The following is a 21,086-nucleotide window of genomic DNA, read 5'->3' as shown; positions in this document are numbered from 1 at the left end:
ATACACTATGTGATCAAAAGTATCTGGACACCTGGCTGAAAATGACTTACAAGTTTGTGGTGCCTTTCATCGGTAATTCTGGAATTCAATATTGTGTTGGCCCATCCTAAGCCTTGATGACAGCTCCCATTCTCACAGGCATATGTTCAATCGGGTGCTGGAAGGTTGCTTGGGGAATGGCAGCCCATTCTTCATGGAGTGCTACACTGAGAGACGTATCAATGTCAGTCTGAGAGGCCTGGCACAAAGTTGAGATTCCAAAACATCCCACAGGTGTTCTACAGGATTCAGGTCAGCACTCTGTGCAGGCCAATCTATTACAGGGATTTTATTGTCATACCACAGGCCGTGCATTATGAACAGGTGCTTGATCACGTTGAAAGATGCAATCGCCATTCACAAATTGCTCTTCAACAGTGGGAAGCAAAAAGGTGCTTAAAACAACAGTGTAGGCCTGTTCTGTGATAGTGCCATGCAAAAAAACATGGGGGTGAAAAAACATGACCACGCCATAACACCACCGCCTCCAAATTTTACTGTTGGCACTACACACACTGGCAGATGACATTCACCAGCCATTTGCCATACCCACACCCTGCACCCTGCCATCAGATCACCACATTGTGCACCGTGATTTGGCACTCCACACAATGTTTTTCTACTGTTCTACTGTTCAATCGTTCAATGTTTAAACTTCTTACACCAAGCGAGGCGTCATTTGGCATGTGTGGCTTATGAGCAGCTGCTCGACCTTTAAATCGAAGTTTTCTCACCTCCCGCCTAACAGTCATAGCACTTGCAGTGGATCCTGATGCAGTTTGGAATTCGTGTGTAATTGTCTGGATAGATGCCTGCCCATTACACATTACAATCCTCTTCAACTGTCGGCGGTCTCTGTCAGTCAACAGACAGGGTTGGCCTATACACAATTGTGCTGTACGTGTCCCTTCACATTTCCACATCACTATCACATCAAAAACAATGGACCTAGTGATGCTTAGAAGTGTGGAAATCTCACATACAGACATATAACACAAGTGACATCCAATCACCTGACCACATTCAAAGTCCGTGAGTTCTGCTCTCTCACGACGTCTAATGACTACTGAGGTCGCTGATAGGGAGTATCTGGCAGTAGGTGGCAGCACAATGCACCTCATATGGAAAACTTATGTTTTTAGGGGTCACACACACACACACACACACACACACACACACACACACACACACACACACACACCACATAGTTATTTCAGAAAATCTTATAGAAGTTGAACTACTTTAAATGAGTGTTTCCTACAGCAATTTTTTTCCCTTTTTTTTTTTTTTTACAGTAAACTTAAGTGTGTTGTAGTGCTTTTTTGACATTACCAAAATTTTGATTGCATGGCCAGTACAAACACCCAGGTATCATGAAGTAATGCTTCATTTCTCATAAATGAATGTGGATGAATCTTAAATTGGCCAGAAAAACACACATTTTTGTTATGGTGAAACCAGCGAAAACATCGCAATCCTCCTGTTCTTAATATTTGCATTTGACAGGTAATGAGTAAAAACCAGTTGGAAACTCTTAAGATACGGATTCTTCACTTCCTTCGTCCCATAAACACATGGCTGTATTCCCAGTCTTAATGTTGTGTAATGTAAGTGGGTCTACAGGTTCCTTTAGTAAAACTGAATACCGATTATAGCTCTTAGGAGTTGGTAGTGCCTACCAGAGTCAAATGTTATGGCCCAAATATGTCTCATCTTGTCGGATATTGGAGAAACGTAGTTTATGGAATCTTTTCCCAACTCAGGTGCAACAGTTCATCTTTTCACAACTTCTTCAGTTCTTCCAAATTCTGCTGACCACTGTCATTTGGGTTTCTGACAAATATTGATTATGACAAACAAGAATAATATTGACTATGACAAACTAGCAAGTACCTCATCTGGGAGGTGAAAACCCAATATTAAAATGGGTGGGTGTGGAGTCTGTTGAGCAAAACTGTTTGGAAATAGATTCAAAAACCTATGTAATTTTAGGTCAGCCACTGCACAGAGTTCATAAAGAGCATTCAGACTGGGATGGAAGTTGTTTTCTGAAAGGAGTTTTTGCCAAACTGTAGCAGTTTAGAAGAACGGGCAATGGAGTAATGTGGAGATAGATATTTGACTGCCATTGCCACTGCCACTGTTTCTTGTATCTTGTTTTGTACTGTATATATGAAGTGCAATGTGTCTAACATCAACACTCTGGGTATTAATTTGCACCTGGTAGCTAATGCAACAATGTTTAGCTAGATTTTCCTTTAAAATATGTGTTTTTCACACCACTGGTCCTTGAAGTTTAGATAAGTATGAGTTTTGGTGATTGTAATCCTCCCACAAACAAGAAGATGTCAAAAACAAACTGAGTTTTGTAATGACCCAACATGTCAAAATAGACACAGGAACAAGGTTCACAATATGATTGTCAGGCCTGTTTGGTTTTGTTTTTTTGAGATGCACACTCTTGCCCCCACCCCTCTCTAATTTCTCTTTGAGTATGTTCTGATATGCAACACTAGCTCTGCTGGACAGTGGCAACAGAAAATGCACTACAGAATTCACCCTTGTGAACCAGAATCCCTTAGATTTTCAAGATTCATTTTCTGTGTGTGGGCAGGGGGGGGCAAAATAATAATAATAATAATAATAATAATAATAATAATAATAATAATGAACTCGCTCAAGAGGGAAAAAAACACAGGACTGTGGATTGACTTTCCTAAGATTCAGGGTGGTAACAAAATAAATTTGACCAATATTGAGTTTGTCCCTGTAGCTTCCAGTGTCTCTCACATTTTGCTCCCTGGCCAAGAAGCTATAGGGACACTAGATCCAAAGAAGCAAGTTAACATGAAAGGTGAGTGAATATTTATTACCATTTCACAAAACTTTAACTGTCTCAGTACTCTATTTTATCCTCATTACACTAATGGAATCACATCCAATGTACTTTCTACAAGTTTATTTTTAATTACCACTATGTTTTTAAAAAAATCTCTTCTCATATTTGTAATCAAATATACAAGCATTAGACTCATAAATCATCATATATCATTGGAGAATGCAACCACCACCACTCACCTTGAAACATTTATCAATCACTTCATCTGCAAGGCCAACGGACTCAAAAATCTGAGCTCCTTTATATGACTGTAGAGTTGAAATGCCCATTTTTGCCATGACCTTTGCTATTCCACGATCCATAGCTTCTGAGTAGTTCTAAAGAAAATGATCGAGAATGCACATGTATAAATAACCCACAGATACATATAATACATCATTCTAATTGTCTTTTGAAAACAGAAGTAGACATCTAATCATAACATTCCACAAAATAATAGCAGCAAAATCCACAACTAAGACACAGTAACCTTTTTCTATTAAAATGTATTTAAACAGCAAAATTATGAGGACAATTTGAAAATAACTTCAGCTTAAATATTGCTGAGGGAAGAATATGCCTGCCTTCAGTAATTTTTGAGAAGATACCACTGTAACATTGTGCCTTCTGTGATGAAGATTTCGAGTGTCCACTGGCATCACAAAAACCACAGACTGTGAACAGCATGTAGTAGTATGTTCTATGTGAATTTAAAAAACACAAAGCAGACATTCCCTTTGATGTTTGTACAGTTTAGGTACAGAATGTATCACGTGATGCCGTTTGCTTTGGGACAAAGACAAGTGATATGCAGCATCACATAGGGAGTGGTTGACCATCACTACCAGTGCAGTCAAGCAAAAGTGTACAAAATACTTAAACTCAGTTATTCACAATCATGGAAGTAATTGTTGACTTGTCATGGTAAGAGGTGGTTAGCCTAATTTTTGAGCTCGTTGTGCACTCAAACATCTTTTTGGCCAACATTTCATAACCACAGAACGCATTAGGCTGTCACTTATTTCTGCTATGGCATGCAGATGAATGCGACTTGTTTTTTGATCTCTCAAAGTTATAAGTGATAATACTCTAGTCTTCTGCATTAATGGCCAGACAAAATAGTAGCGTATTCTACGTGCTGACAACAAATAACCTGGGAGACATGTGAAATGCTAGATGAGCGACCTCCACCCCCCCCCCCCCCCAATTTCCCTCCACGTCTCGTCATCTTTCCACATGAGTTATGAGTTTACAGTCACACAGTGAGTCTTTCAGCATAGGAAAACCTTACTGCTGCTTCAGTTTATGAAATCAAGCACATTAATCAACTAACAGCTTATAATGAAATGTTAACAAAGTTGTGAACAGCAAATAAATTTTTAAAAAATTCTAGAAATCCAAACAATAGGAAATGATGTGTTCCATTGTAGATTTGTTGTACAACAACTCTTTTTCATATATTGTCATAAAAATTTGAGAACAAATTTCAAATCAGTGCTTTTTCCATAATCATCTGTACAGCCTCATTTGGTTGACGGCAATTCTGACCTCATTCTCAACATGGCAACAAGTAACTACAGTAACCTGAAACTTCAAGAGCCAGTCAGGTCACGATTTAGGTTGCTGGCAGCGGAGTTCAAAAAAGGTACCCACAAGATGTCCGCTGCTACAATAAATGGTATAATTTCTCCATATTGCTGCTTTAGTGCATATATTCTACTAACTTTTAACTTTTTTCACAATATAGCTAATAAGAAAATGTTAGTTATCTGCAAATTGTAGTAATAGTTAAAGAAAGTCAATTCAATTCCAATTAACATCTTAATAATAACAATAATAATAATAATAATAATAATAATAATAATTCAGTGCTGAGTATCTTTAGGCACACTTATAATTAATTACCTGATACAATATTTCATCGGTAAGGTTAGCATCCAGAACACCCTCATTCCTAAGAGAGCGTGCCATTTCAAACACAAGGTAAGGACATATTGCATCTGCTCCATAACCCAGCAGTACACACATATGATGAACCTCTCTGGCAGAATCAGAAACAAGAATATCACTCAGTGTATATTGTCACTATTATTATGGTAATGGCATGTAATTTTGTGTATCATGTAACAATGGAAATTCCTGCATCCAATAATATGTAAAATAAAGGAAAGGTTACCGTTCACCTATAACTGGTCAATGTGTGATGAATAGAAACACACAAAAGGAAACAGTATTTGCACTAGCTTTTGAGCTCTTTCTTTTTCTCCACCAGAAGTACACACATTCACACTCCAATGTACTCACCTGTGGCTGTGGGAGTGTATTTTTGGGTGCCTATGAATGTGTGTACTTTTGCTGGAGAAATAGCAGAAGCTTGAAAGTTAGTGTAAATACTGTTTTCCTTTGTGTGCTTCTATATACAACATATCAGTCAGCCATTGGTGAGTAGTTGCATTTCCTTTCTTTATGTGTAATATATAAGAATTTTGGAACAGAACACAAATTTACTGTGACAACTAAGAATTAGTTCTGATTAATTCTTTAGCAAATTATAGGTATACTTTGATGTTATACCAAATCAAAACACCATAAATGCTATCATCAGTCATTCCAAATTTATAGCTTTCTCTATACCAAAATGTTCACTGTATGTTTCGATCTAAACAACCAAAGTTTGGGTAGATGTCCAACAAAACCCCGGCATTTATGTCGTCTGTCCACATGCAATTTTTTTGTGTCTAATGAGGAAACATTTGCCTCTTAACCACTCGTATTTACAAAAGGGCAAGAACTGAAGGACATAAGTAAAATGATTTGTAAAGAATTTTGTGCAGAACTATTAAAATGTCTGTAAGTAGACATAGGGTTGAAGAGAACATAATCTTCAATGACAAATCAACTTTGTACTACAAGAAGTGGCAAAGTGCCTTGAATAGGAGCAAAGTTTATTATACTTTCTGTCATCTAGAGAGGTCACTCAAAAGGTTAGTATACTCTATTTGCTGGAAAATTCAGAGATTACTCAGCTTGCCAAGTATAGTCAAGAATACAACATATACTTCAAACAAAATTATACGAAACCTCACGGAGGCCTAATATTTCTTTAGTGAGCAGTTCCATGTCAACTGTGAGATTGAGATAGGTCAACTGTGTTGCTACTTTGTTTGCAATTCAAATTATGCCAACCGTGCTTTAACCACTTTGGAAAGAAATCTTAGCAAGGTAGGACTATGCAGTATTACCAGTGGAAGTCACACTGACCGTCAAAAAGCTATAAAGTAAAGAATGATACTGAATGAGCTCCATGAATTGTTACATTAGGTTTATACACATCATGAAAATTATGAAGCACTTATTAAATCACCACATATATTTGGTGCAACAGGGCTTTACTTTGGAAGTGGTTATCTCCCTACTTTTTAAAAAAGGACATTCGTAAACATTTTGACATTTATTTGGCACAGTACTGAAAAGGATTAACAATGCAACTCATGTGTTGCAGTTAAGCTATGTGACTCAAATGAAAAGAAAGGAACAACTGTAGAAATGTTTTTCCAATTCCTCATTAAGAATTCACAAAATAAAAACAGTTAAAGCTTTCCTCATTGCTGTTTCTAGAAAGTCCTGATTGCTGTTTCTCAGGAGTATCACAGTTGTCCCTTCACATTCTATTAATATTAACTGCTTGCATTCATACCGGGCTTCTCCTGTCTCTAAAATCAGCCCTACTTTCATACGTTGACGCTCCTCAATCAGATGGTGATGAGTTGCACCCAGAGCAAGCAGCATGCTGACAGGAACTCTGAAAACATTAAAATTGTAAACATTAACAAATACTGAATCTCCTTATTAGCCATTTGCTGTCTGTTACTTTTCTGAAGCACAGCATGACTTAATTTTGTTTAACGATGACATCACAGTATATAATTACTAGTACTTGATTCACTGACAAGAAATGTTTATTCCATGAAACCAGTCATACTATCTTGACCATTAATCTTGTACAGGAAAATTTTCACTACTTGAGAACAACTGTAAATTTTCTCATTAAAGACCAAATATCTTTAACAAAAGCTGTGGTGTCATTTTCTTAATAAATTGTTCTGTTCACATGCTGAAATTTTTAACTTGTTGTAACTATCACAAAGTCATATGATCATGGAACCAAGACTGAATATGTATAAAAACTTTAGTATTTTTTGCATTAAGTTCATTGTAAACTCTCATATCTTGCATCATCTAGTAACATATAACACTTCTTAGTTATCAATTTAATCTGTAGTGTTATTTTCGCTCTCATCTCTACTTAAGTTTTACCATCTTTCAGTACGTATTTTATTTTGTGCCCAGGCATATGCTTCTGCAAGTATACAAACATATATACCAGGGATTAGAATTAATAGATTTTCAAACACATCAATCTGGTAATGCCTTATCAAATATTCACACAAAAGACTTGGTTCAGAATGGTTCATCAATCATAATTGTGTGGGTGCAAATGATCGTAATCATCATGTGTCCTCAGAAAAAAACCACCCCTTTCTCTTAATACAAGTCATGATTAACACAGGAATTGCAAAAACCACTTATTTTTATCCACTTGTTTGGATTAAGCAATCCTATTTTGTACTGTTTGACATTTACTATGTTCTAGAAGTTCATTGGCTGTCTAAATTAAAATGTTAATGAAATGAGTAATCAGTACATGAACTGAAAAACCATGAGCTGTGTCTAGAATGATCTAACAGTTTGTTCAAAAAGTCAAGTGAGGTCAACTTTACATTAGGATGTTAATTATCATCATCAGAGATAAAACACATTTTTAACATTCTGGCCCCTACAGGTGCAGTCCATCTTTGCACAATAATAAAAATCAATGCAATATTTGAACAGTAAAAAAATAGTCATATGGCATGAATGGCTGGGAATTGCTCAAGCGGTGCAAGTCGTCAAATGGATGCCACTTCAATGACTTGCATGCCCTTAAAGCCTACCCCAGTAATTCTATCAGGGAAAGAGCACCTACAGTTTACAGTGGAATCTGAATTATGTGCTTTTCCTGGCTTATCTTCACACCACAGAAATGCGAAGGCTAGGATAATGGCAGGTTGAAAAATTTCAAGGTCTGACCACCATTCAATCCCATGACCTCCCAGTTTCCAGGCATGCACTTTATCACTAGACTGCCAAACCCGACATTCAAACAACAGAAGCATTGTTATAGTTTTTATAAGAACAGGTGATTTAAATTCAATTATTTTCATGACATACTTGAAAGCAGCACTAAAACCTTATTGCAGAACTTTCAAAATACACAACATATAGAATACTTTTTCCCCGATCATTCTCTAATATATTCTAGAATATTGGAGGTGGTTCCACAATGTTAATCTCTACAAATATGTTAATCCGTAATTACCTTTCTGGTCCAGCACGTCGGTCTGACAGAACAATCAGTTGGCACTTGCTCTGTGCAGCCTGGCACGCTTCATTACAGATGCGGTCAAGTGCTTTTGACAACCCACCAGGACCATCTGATCGATCAAATGTGATGTCAATTACCTTTGTCTGAAAGGAAAATGTATTGCTCACTGATCATAAAAATCCCATTAATTGTATTGCTGTACAACTGCATATATGTTGCTATGCAATTAACTACACTGCAACCATAAAATAATGACAGCCCTAGCCTCAAACCACAATTTAGCAAAAACATTATCAATTTCCCACTCGTTCCTTTAGCTTTGCCTTACAGAAAAAATTGGTCAAAGAATAACAAATGGTTAGAATAATGAAAAATAGGTAAGGAGCAATAAATATAAGCTTGTCCTCTATACATGTGGAAACATCTGAGAAATAAATGAAAGTGTAACAGCTTACATCACGAAACACAATAATTTAATAAATATTTGTTACCTTCCACCCACGGTGAGTTGTTGCCTTGATAACTTCTAAATCACTAAGTGATAATATAGGACGTTTCAAGAAGAGCCTGTGGCACTGTTTCTCACTGGGTTGGAGCAAATTTGCCTCAGGACCAATGGGGCACATCAGTGACATAACTATTTTCTCTCTGAATGGATCAATTGGTGGGTTCGTCACCTGGAACAAAACCATTTAAAATATGGTAATGAAACGTCCTCGGTGAAATATGACTAATTTAAGGACTAAAGTTACGACCTCACCAAATAATTGTCGACAGACACACAAACAAGACTGGGAATGTGTGTTCACGCAGATATTTGGTATACGATTTTAGTAAGATTGTAGGTAAATACTACAGCAACAAGTACAAAACATACTTAGTTTAAACGAAGTTTTTATACACAAACAGTACCTGAGCAAAAAGTTGTTTAAAGTAATCGTACAGCAATGGCTGGAACTGTGAAAGGCAAGCAAGTGGTGCATCATTTCCCATAGAACCAAGTGCCTCCTTCCTGGACAAACAAAATAAGAACAACATTAGCACGTTGGAAAGGGAAGACGGGAGAAATGGAAAGCTACCAATAAACTCCCTGTAGTATCAGTTAATATTAGTCTTTACAAGTTAGTTTGCTTATACAAAAAGGCCCAAATGCTTCTATTTGGCATTTTCTTGAACTTATCTTTAATTACCTTTTGTTTTTACAATGTTGAAACACTGGGGATAAATTTCTCACATTAAATGGTGAACACACAGACTGACACCATCAGCAAATTTAAACGGCGTTTGATTTATTGAAGTAATTATTAAAACTTTATGACCGCCCTTTTAATTTTTGCAGTTACTTTGAATTCTAAAAGGCACATGCAAAGTACATCATTTTCTATTAATAATATCATTATGGACGCCACCTTTTTCAATGTAATGGTCTAATGTGTCATGGTCATATGATGAAATCCAGCAATCCATGAGTTAGGAAATAAAGATAGAAAACGTAGACAAGAAATACAGTATTTTACTACATTAATAATGCCGAGTTAATACTGAAAATTAAAAATATGAAACAAATGACATCAGAAGAACTCAGAAAACCATGTTATGTATCAACAAAAATAAATAGCAAAAATTATTCCAATTTGATGGCATTTGCAATACATCACTTATGAAACTTCACATCTGATCAATGTTAACTGATGTGGCAGTGTCTTCATGTCTATTTTTTATGCTGAATGGTTCAGTAAAGCTGAGTAAACGTATTTTTAAACCCATATTTTTTGGACTGCTTGTGTAGAGTGTAACCCAAACCCAGCATTCACCTATGGTGGACGTGTGAAAAAGAACTGAGCCAAGGCAATCCACGTCTTCAAAGTTTGACACATAACTGTGCATGAATGACCCCGGACAGCAGAATTGGTAAATCTGCTTGTGTTGTGAAGCACCTCATGGAGATGAAGACGGTGTCAACACCTGGTGAAGGCACATTTCTGATCTTGAAATGTCATACTACTTCCCTCTCCCTTCTACTGCAGAAAAAGGTGTCTTCTCTTTCCAAGTTATTTGTTTGGGTCCATAGATGAAGACAATGGGTCATTTCACATCAAGTGGCCTAAATTTAAACAAGGTCTCTTCGTGAATGTCTCCAATTTTGATGAAGTTTTCACAGGATATACATATAGGTCTTACATGAAACTGTATCAAATTACAGATCACTAACTAAGCCATATGGTGAGGCAACTAACCATGTTTTTGTAGAAGCTAGTTCTTCCATATCGCAACCGATATGAATAAATCACCAATTTTGCTTTAATGCAGCTCATGATCAAAGGTGACATCCAGGCTAAAACTTTGTGATTCTGCTGAACTCTTTAGGTACAGAAGCCTAGCTGTTGAACATGTGCCCTGTGTGCTGCAGATTTATCGTAATTGCTGTAAAAGTAGCTCATAAATATTGTCATGAAAAATGTGGTTCATATTTTGGCAACTTGTACCATATGATAGAATGACTTTCTGATGCAGATTTTTTCCCTCATTTTCAGCCATCCAGCATGTCATAAGGCCATACAAGGGGTGTCTTGATTACTCAAATAATTACAAAGCTATCCATGATTAAAACAAAAAAGTTTATCTCCAGCTGGTAAACCTTAACACAGTCAGGAAGTCAATTGCAGGAATTCATTCTGCAGCTGCAGAACATAACAATATTACAACATAAACAGTTTCCTTGTCCATCCATTACTGCCCAAAATAAGTGATATTTTTAACCTTTCTTTGACCTCCAACATCTTTCCAATGGCATGGAAAAGGACTCAAAGCCTCTACTCAAAAAGTAATCTCCCAAAGAACCTTGTGATTACAGGCTCATTTGCATTCTTTCAGCATTATCTAAGGCTTTATACTACATAGTTCACAATCGTCTTTAGAATACACAGTTCACAATCATCTTACCAATTACTTAACATCTAATCATCTTCTGGATGAATATCAATCCGGTTTCCAGAAATATTGCCGTATGACAACTGTTTTTATGAAAGTGGCCGATGAATGGAAATAAGTTATGGACAAGCTATCACATGCTTTCAGGACTTCAGCTAAACTCAAAAGTTAAACCTTTTCTTCAAGTGCTGCACAGTGGTTCCACTCATATCTCATATACCACCAACAATGTGTAATGATTAGATCAAAGAGGTCACAATGGAATAATGCTGTATCATGGGTCCCATATGGATTAGTACAGGGTCCATTACTTTTCTGGTTATATGTTAATGATGTTGTTGTTGTGGTCTTCAGTCCTGAGACTGGTTTGATGCAACTCTCCATGCTACTCTATCCTGTGCAAGCTTCTTCATCTCCCAGTACCTACTGCAACCTACATCCTTCTGAATCTGCTTAGTGTATTCATCTCTTGGTCTCCCTCTACAATTTTTACCCTCCACACTGCCCTCCAATGCCAAATTTGTGTGATCCCTTGATGCCTCAGAACATGTCCTACCAACCAATCCCTTCTTCTAGTCAAGTTGCGCCACAAATTTCTCTTCTCCCCAGTCCTATTCAATACCTCCTCATTAGTTATGTGATCTACCCATCTAATCTTCAGCATTCTTCTGTAGCACCACATTTCGAAAGCTTCTATTCTCTTCTTGTCCAAACTATTTATCGTCCATGTTTCACTTCCATACATGGCTACACTTCATACAAATACTTTCAGAAAAGACTTCCTGACACTTAAATCTATACTCGGATGTTAACAAATTTCTCTTCTTCAGAAACGCTTTCCTTGCCATTGCCAGTCTACATTTTATATCCTCTCTACTTCGACCATCATCAGTTATTTTGCTCCCTAAATAGCAAAACTCCTTTACTACTTTAAGTGTCTCATTTCCTAATCTAATACCTTCAACATCACCCGATATAATTTGACTACATTCCATTATCCTCGTTTTGCTTTTGTTGATGTTCATCTTATACCCTCCTCTCAAGACACTGTCCATTCCGTTCAACTGCTCTTCCAAGTCCTTTGCTGTCTCTGACAGAATTACAATGTCATCGGCGAACCTCAAAGTTTTTATTTCTTCTCCATGGATTTTAATACCTACTCCGAATTTTTCTTTTGTTTCCTTTACTGCTTGCTCAATATACAGATTGAATAACATCGGGGAGAGGCTACAATCCTGTCTCACTCCCTTCCCAACCACTGTTTCCCTTTCATGCCCCTCAACTCTTATAACTGCCATCTGGTTTCTGTACAAATTGTAAATAGCCTTTCGCTCCCTGTATTTTACCCCTGCCACCTTTAGAATTTGAAAGAGAGTATTCCAGTCAACATTGTCAAAAGCTTTCTCTAAGTCTACAAATGCTAGAAACGTAGGTTTGCCTTTCCTTAATCTTTCTTCTAAGATAAGTCGTAAGGTCAGTATTGCCTCACGTGTTCCAGTATTTCTACGGAATCCAAACTGATCTTCCCCGAGGTCGGCTTCTACTAGTTTTTCCATTCGTCTGTAAAGAATTCGTGTTAGTATTTTGCAGCTGTGGCTTATTAAAGTGATTGTCCGGTAATTCTCACATCTGTCAACACCTGCTTTCTTTGGAATTGGAATTATCATATTCTTCTTGAAGTCTGAGGGTATTTCGCCTGTTTCATACATCTTGCTTACCAGATGGTAGAGTTTTGTCAGGGCTGGCTCTCCCAAAGCCGTCAGTAGTTCCAATGGAATGTTGTCTACTCCGGGGGCCTTGTTTCGACTCAGGTCTTTCAGTGCTCTGTCAAATTCTTCACGCAGTATCGTATCTCCCATTTCATCTTCATCTACATCCTCTTCCATTTCCATAATATTGTCCTCAAGTACATCGCCCTTGTATAGACCCTCTATATACTCCTTCCACCTTTCTGCTTTCCCTTCTTTGCTTAGAACTGGGTTTCCATCTGAGCTCTTGATGTTCATACAAGTGGTTCTCTTATCTCCAAAGGTCTCTTTAATTTTCCTGTAGGCAGTATCTATCTTACCCCTAGTGAGATAAGCCTCTACATCCTTACATTTGTCCTCTAGCCATCCCTGCTTAGCCATTTTGCACTTCCTGTCGATCTCATTTTTGAGACGTTTGTATTCCTTTTTGCCTGCTTCATTTACTGCATTTTTATATTTTCTCCTTTCATCAATTACATTCAATATTTCTTCTGTTACCCAAGGATTTCTACTAGCCCTCGTCTTTTTACCTACTTGATCCTCTGCTGCCTTCACTACTTCATCCCTCAAAGCTACCCATTCTTCTTCTACTGTATTTCTTTCCCCCATTCCCGTCAATTGTTCCCTTATGCTCTCCCTGAAACTCTGTACAACCTCTGGTTCTTTCAGTTTATCCAGGTCCCATCTCCTTAAATTCCCACCTTTTTGCAGTTTCTTCAGTTTTAATCTACAGGTCATAACCAATAGATTGTGGTCAGAGTCCACATCTGCCCCTGGAAATGTCTTACAATTTAAAACCTGGTTCGTGAAATCTTCTCGGGTGATCAGCCGAGTAAAGGCGTCGTCTTCTCGCAACGTTTCGAAGGGTTTCGTACCCATCATCTTCAAGCGAAGTGTCGAGATGCTGTGTTGCGCGGTCCTATAAAGGTTGCTGGACCAGTGACTGATTCCGGGCGCCGACCAATCAGGTACCTGCGGAATCGGCCGCCGCGCCAGTGGTGGGGGGTTCGCGGCGTTGACCGGGCGTCGAGTCCCTGCCGGTTCCTAATACGTCTGTGGCCGCTACCGTCTTAGTGCCGGAGCGTTCTCTTCTAATTTTAGTTATTGCGGGATTCCACGCTGTACTAAGTTGGAAACCAGTGTCTCGATTGATCAGGTTGCTGTTCAACCGAATTTCTACAGCCTCTTTGAAAACTGAATCCCAAAATCCTTTAGCATCACACAGCTTCTTCGTACCCTCAAAGAGGAAGGTGTGTCCTTCGTTAAGGCTATGTTCCGCTACCGCCGATTTTTCTGTCTGACCAAGGCGTACATTTCTAATGTGTTCCGAGCGCCTCTGCGTGATGCAGCGCTGCGTTTGTCCGATGTATTTCGTACCACATTCACATTCAATACTGTATACACCCGGAGTCCGCAGTCCTAGGTGGTCTTTGACTGAGCCAAGTATGTCCTTAATTTTACTTGGGGCATGAAAAATAGTCTTGATGATGTGTTTCTCCAGAATGCGGGCAATCTTGGCTGTTGGCGGTCCCGCGTATGGTAGAAATGCCAGGCATCTGGTCTCATATTCTTCTTCTGGTGTGTCTACCTTCCTGCTCTTGTGTAGGGCGCGCGAGATTTGCGTCTCATTGTAACCGTTGCTGCGGAAGGTCTTCCTTAGGTGTTGTAACTCTGCAGGTAGGCTGTCATCATCACAGATAGACTTGGCCCTGTGCACAAGTGTGTTAAGCACTGAGTTGCGTTGTGCTGGGTGGTGGCAACTCTATGCATGAAGGTATAAATCCGTATGTGTCTTCTTCCTATACACAGCGTGACCCAAGGTGCCATCAGGGTGCCTCTTGATTAGAATGTCAAGGAAGGGCAAGCTTCCGTTTTCTTCCACCTCCATGGTGAATTGTATGTTGCTGTGTATGCTGTTGATATGTCGCAGGAAGTCTTACAGGTTCTCTCTGCCATGTGGCCACACGACAAAAGTGTCATCCACATATCTGTAAAAGGCTTTAGGTTTCAATGGGGCGGTGTCCAGGGCTATGTCTTCAAAGTGCTCCATGTAAAGATTAGCGATGCCTGGAGCTAAGGGGGACCCCATGGCTACACCATCCACTTGTTCATAAAATTTGCCTCCACACTTGAAGTAGGTGTTTGTTAACACATGCCGGAACAGCTTTATTGTGTCCTCACTAAAGCGTGTTTCGAGCAGCGCTAGGGAGTCTTCCAGCGGTACTCATGTGAAGAGTGAGGTGACGTCAAAGCTGACAAGAAGATCTTCTTTATCCAGGCGAAAGCCTTGTAGTACCTTCACAATTTTCGTCTCCCTTCACTATCTGAATAATTTCTTTTATTTCATCATACATTTCTTCAATTTCTTCGTCATCTGCAGAGCTAGTTGGCATATAAACTTGTACTACTGTAGTAGGTGTGGGCTTCGTATCTATCTTGGCCACAATAATGCGTTCACTATGCTGTTTGTAGTAGCCTTCCCGTACTCCTATTTTTTTATTCATTATTAAATTTACTCCTGCATTACCCCTATTTGACTTTTTATTTATAACCCTGTATTCACCTGACCAAAAGTCTTGTTCCTCCTGCCACCGAACTTCACTAATTCCCACTATATCTAACTTTAACCTATCCATTTCCCTTTTCAAATTTTCTAACCTACCTGCCCGATTAAGGGACCTGACATTCCACGCTCCGATCCGTAGAACGCCAGTTTTCTTTCTCCTGATAACGACATCCTCTTGAGTAGTCCCCGCCCGGAGATCCGAATATGTTAATGATGTGTCGACTATTATCTCTCATTGAAAAATCATTTACATGCTGACAGATTTAAGTTATACCCAAGTGCAAGTCCAACAAATCTGTGCACAGCCATCCAGAACATAAAGGCAGGCTGACTTGCTGTATAAGAATGGATGCACAACATGGGTTTCAAAAGTAACCCGCATAAAATGCAATCTACCTTATCTTAGTCACTGACAGGAGATTTATTACTCCTCAGATCACAGAATCTCTTCCACCTTTAATCATAAACATTACAGAGATCACCTTTCCCTTCTGAAAAGAATTTGAGGATGATTCTGAACCATCACCTAGACTGTACTGAACACACAATTGCAGTCTGTAAGAATGTGTCAGCATCACTCCATTCACTACAGAAATATAAAAAAGTATTTTTTCTCGAGCTTAAAAAGAAAACTCTTAGAGTTGTTAGTACCGCTCATCCCTGACTATAGTGGTCCTATTCTCCAAAGTTCTTTAGTACAGGACCCCCAATCAGTTGTAACTGGCAATGAATGCTTGGGCGCAATAGATTTATGATGTCTACTATTTCGACCATATGACTCCCACCTATAAACTATTATCATGGCTATGTGCCAGGAAGCAGAAAGATTATCATACCCTGTGTTTGCTGTATCTTTTTCTCAATCATTGCAGTTCTTAGTATTTATCTTCAACCCTTAAGACTGCCATTTGAACACCCTAGCAGAAATATTCGTTCTCAACAATGTAAAATACTCTGTGTCACTACACAACATTGCCATGTCCTCTAAATCATTTTCTGTACCACGAATCTGACTTTGGAACAATCTTCCCCAAAATATTAGAGAACTTAAAACCTTATGAAAATTGAGGGTGGAGGGAGGGGAAAGGAAAGCAGATGGGAGGGAAAGAACTACTGATACCAATGCATCAGGAATTTATATGGGATCAGTGGTGGTTAGTGAAAATGTGTGCCAGACTGGGACTCAAACCCAGGATATTCTGTTTACTAGGCAGTCGCATTGTGAACAGAGTTCCCTACCGAAATTTTGTTCTTTCCTAATAGCCACTGTCAATTTAATTCCAATCCTCTCCTCTTTCATTGCCTCTTCCATTTTTTCTAATACTAAATGAGGCTTCAAAAGTTCTGAACTACTCAATGTCATTCTTAAGGGGCTCAGCACAGGTTCAAAATCATGAAATGTTCAATTTATCTTTTTGTATTTTAAAAATCTATGGACTTCCCCTTTCAATTGATATATAATTTGTTCAGTTCAAAAAACTGAAATTATTTTTAAAATATTTTTGAAATACGTTCTTCATGGGCATGGCCCACTGTGGCACTTTTCAACTGGTGTCAAATGTTTTACTCATGAATTTACATGCTCTTCATGTATATTTTAGTGATGTGAGAGAAAACAAGTGTTACAAATTAAGTGTTGTAACCTGTGATAGCTCGGTATAAATTGTTTACTCAATTGTTGTGTGTTTCATGTTTATTTACTCTTTGTAATCCTGAAAATATTCGCAGTGAATTCTATTCATTGAAGCCTCTGTTTTATTGAAGGATAATCATGGGTAAATGTAAAGTGACTAGAAATCCTCTGAAGCCTTTTAAGAAAAGGAGAAATGTTGGAAAGCCAAAGGTAGATGTTATTACAGTGAACAATAAAGACAATAACCAACTGTGTGAAATTAACCTTGCTTGTACACCTGCCCATTGTAATGAGAAACACAGTACTTCGCAGAGGAAGCTTGGTTCAGTTAGTGAAAATTACAAGTGTTTTATGGGAGAAAGTGGTGCAAATAAAATGTCTGATGTGTCAGTTCTCAACGATAGCTTTGCAAACTGTGTGAGATGTATTCAGTGTAGTGAAGTTGGTCACGAATACTCTATGAAAAATCACGTAGGACCTGCCAGTGAAACGGAACTGTAGTGTGTTAAGTGTTCACACATGTCCACCTTTTGGAAGAGTGTTGCAGTGACTCCAGATGAAGAAAATGGCAGCAAAATCTATGAACACAACCTTATATTTGTTTAGGTCTTGCGTAAGATTGGTAAGCATGCTACTGCAGGTGCAGTTATTTGTGGCATGATGAACCTTCCATATCACCCAACCAAGTTTATGGACTATAATAGATTTATAGGGTCAAAAATAGAAGACGTCCGTTTAGAATCTATGAAGAAAGCTGTGGAAGAGGCAGTAACAGAAAATGGTGGTAAAAGAGACTTCACTGCAGCATTCGATAATACCCAACATAAACGGGGACATACATCTCTTCATCTTGTACTATCTGCCACCAGTATGTATACAGGGACGTTTTATATGTAGCAGTAATATCTAAATACTGTAGGTGTCCACAAGAAAATAAAGGTACACATGAAAATAATTGCACAGCTAACTATAGTGGCAGTGTTGGAGGAATGGAAGTGGCTTGTGTTGCTAGTACATTTCAACATTCTGTTGCATGTGATAAAGTGCAATATGTGAATTACCATGGTGGTGGTGATTCTGGACGTTTCAAACACATTCACGATGATTCTGGAAGTTTCAAACATATTCAAGAAGCGAAGCCATGTGGTGGTGATGATGTAGTGGAAACATTTTAGTGTATTGAACACATACAGAAACAAATGGGATCAAGACTTCAGTGACTTAAAGCTTCATACAAAAAAAAAAAACGAAAACTCAGTGATGGTAAACGATTGGATGGGAAGGGAAGGTTAACTGACAGAGTAAATGAGAAAATACAGAACTATTATGGAATGGCTATTAGGCAAAACACACACAGTGTTGGTGACATGAAGGAGGCTGTTGGGGCTCTTCTTTTCATACTTTTTCATCCAATCAAAGTCCCCATCACTACTTGTGTCCCAAAGGAGAAAACAGTTCATATAAGCACACAAGGGCTTGCTAACTGGTGACGTGTACACTTATAAATATAGTCTGTCTGATGTGGTAAAGGATGTACAAAACGTATTTCCAGAGACTTAGCAACACCTGAACTGTTGATGTGTGTTCATGGAGAAACTCAAAACCCCAACGAAAGTATAAATAGTGTTACATGATCAAGAATCCCCAAGCCTGTGTTTATTGAAATAGAAACACTACACTTTAGTGTGTATGATGATGTTGCTACTTTCAGTCATCGCAATGTTGTAAAGTGCAAAGTATTTTGAAATATTGGAATGAAGATAGGTTTCAACATGTACGAATGATGCTTGCTTTAGACAAGGAACATCTTTGGGCTGCTGACAGGGCTGCAAATAGCCTAGAAATACAAGTCACAGTAAACAGGTGGAGAAGAAACAGAAAGCTGGAGGAGTAGCTTGCAGAAAATAAAGATATTCCATCCTGTGGACTTGGAATGCACTAAAAAGGTAATTCAAACTAGAGTGTAGTTTCAGATTTCTGAGACTGCAGACGTGTGTCCAAGTTGCGTTTGCATGAATGTGTGTGTGTGTGTACTGCTGACAAAAGCCTCAATGGCCGAAAGTTATGATTGTGTGAATCTTTTTACTGTGCCTATCGTGACTCAGCATCTCCGCTATATGGTGAGAAGCAACTTTCCTTCTCTGGTTTTGTTACATTCCATCCTGGATTTTCCATTGTTTAATTCAAACTTTGTCACTTGATTCCCGAAAGTTTTAATTTTTCATACAAATTACATGGTCTCAAAGGATCTACCAAATTTATTTGCTTCAAATTTTCAGGAAATGTTACACACTCCCTTCTGCATAGCTTAACACAGCCTTTTTCCAAAAACCTGTATATTGTTGAATTTATAAATAAAAAATGGCACCAAAAGTAGTGAATTTTCATTACAATAGGAAAAAATTAATCTCTGAATTCAAATTTTTAAAATTCCATTGTTAATTTGTAGCCAATACTCCAATAAATAACCTGTAAAAATTTCAAATTCCTAGCTAAAATACTTTCTGACAAAACGTAATTAATAAGCGTATTTTAAAATTGGGAAAACAGGGCTTTCTATAGCCCCTTAATGCCACCATTTAAGAGTGGAAAATCCAGGATGGAATGTAACAGTGTAACACACACACACACACACACACACACACACACACACACACACACACACACACACACGTACGAATGGTGTGATGCTTGCTTTAGACATATAGATCCATTACTTTACTACTATTAATAACATTACTATACTACTATTATATTACAAATTATTATTTTTATGAACAACACTTATTATTATTATTATTATTATTATTGTTGTTGTTGTTGTTGTTGTTGTTGTTGTTGTTGTTGCTTATGTAATTTTTTGTTTGTATTGTTCCTGGTCAGATGTAGGAGAGGAAGGGCCTTCACCATCGAAACAAGTCCATTTTATTTGATTGGTAGAAGTTCCATTTTTCAGACAAACCACCACATAGATGATGAAGAAGTTTAAAAACATATTTTGTTTCCTATTACGAATGTGGACATGAATATGCACATTTGAAAATGATGTAAAAAGTGTTATGTGTCTGTGCTTTTCTCAAAATAAAAATGCATTTGCCTAGCCTTTGAGTTTTAGAAATGTTTGTCTGTTCATTTAGATTGTTTCTGTGCTGTTTTGGAATTCAGCACGACTCTTCCACTATCCACAAAAATCCAATTTTTTCAGTGGAAAATATTCATTATTTTTACATTTAACAGTTGAAAACAAAATCAAGCAGAAGTTAAATGAAACCACAGCTTAGTGGACGTTAAAATCAACAATGTAATGTAGTGTAAATAAATAAGTATGTACCTGATTAGCCATTCATTCTGTAATTTATCAGAATACTAGGGCTCAGGGATGTAAATTCCAGTTAACACTAACACTTACATTAAACATTTTTTAAGTTTTTTCTATTATGTAGGCAGTTGACAGTATTCTCTGGTCTCAGCAAAGTTACATACATAGCTACTATTATAAAAGCAGTAGCTGAGTAGCTTAAGAGGAACCATGCTGACTTTCCTCTTAGCAATTAAGGAGGAATTTCGATACTTATCAGAGTTGAGTAAAATAGCACGAGCCATAATTTGTAGATTGAGAATCTCAGAGAAGTAGTCTACAGAGGCTGTTTCTGCATGTCATTTTGAAACTTGGCTCATTTCAAATCCAGGCTCTTAGGACATTTTTGGAAGTTCGCATTTCAAGTCCTTACACAAAACATGTTGTTTTTTTTTTTTTTTTGAAGAATACTCCGCAAGGTTCCAATAAAACAAAATCAATCAAGCAACAGATCTCAGACTAACATACATAAACTGGAACGGTTCCTTATAGAAAACTGTTTTCATTC

At 37.9% G+C, this 21,086-nt stretch overlaps 1 protein-coding gene across 1 annotated transcript in view; it reads right to left on the bottom strand.

The window, feature by feature from the left end:
• Positions 1–21,086, bottom strand: part of LOC126204436 (uncharacterized) — a 384,821-nt gene that overhangs the window by 86,165 nt on the left and 277,570 nt on the right. The window contains exons 13-18 of the mRNA XM_049938825.1: positions 9,255–9,354; positions 8,834–9,019; positions 8,337–8,485; positions 6,615–6,719; positions 4,823–4,958; positions 3,118–3,255 (exon numbers count right to left, since the gene is read on the bottom strand). Coding sequence (XP_049794782.1) covers positions 3,118–3,255; positions 4,823–4,958; positions 6,615–6,719; positions 8,337–8,485; positions 8,834–9,019; positions 9,255–9,354 — 814 coding nt within the window. The remainder of the gene's footprint in view (positions 1–3,117; positions 3,256–4,822; positions 4,959–6,614; positions 6,720–8,336; positions 8,486–8,833; positions 9,020–9,254; positions 9,355–21,086) is intronic.

Source organism: Schistocerca nitens, chromosome 9 (genome assembly GCF_023898315.1).
Source record: "Schistocerca nitens isolate TAMUIC-IGC-003100 chromosome 9, iqSchNite1.1, whole genome shotgun sequence".
In the NCBI taxonomy this organism is placed as follows: Eukaryota; Metazoa; Arthropoda; class Insecta; order Orthoptera; family Acrididae; genus Schistocerca; species Schistocerca nitens.
The sequence above is the reverse complement of the archived record's forward strand: the minus strand, read 5'-3'. Positions and strand labels throughout refer to the sequence as shown.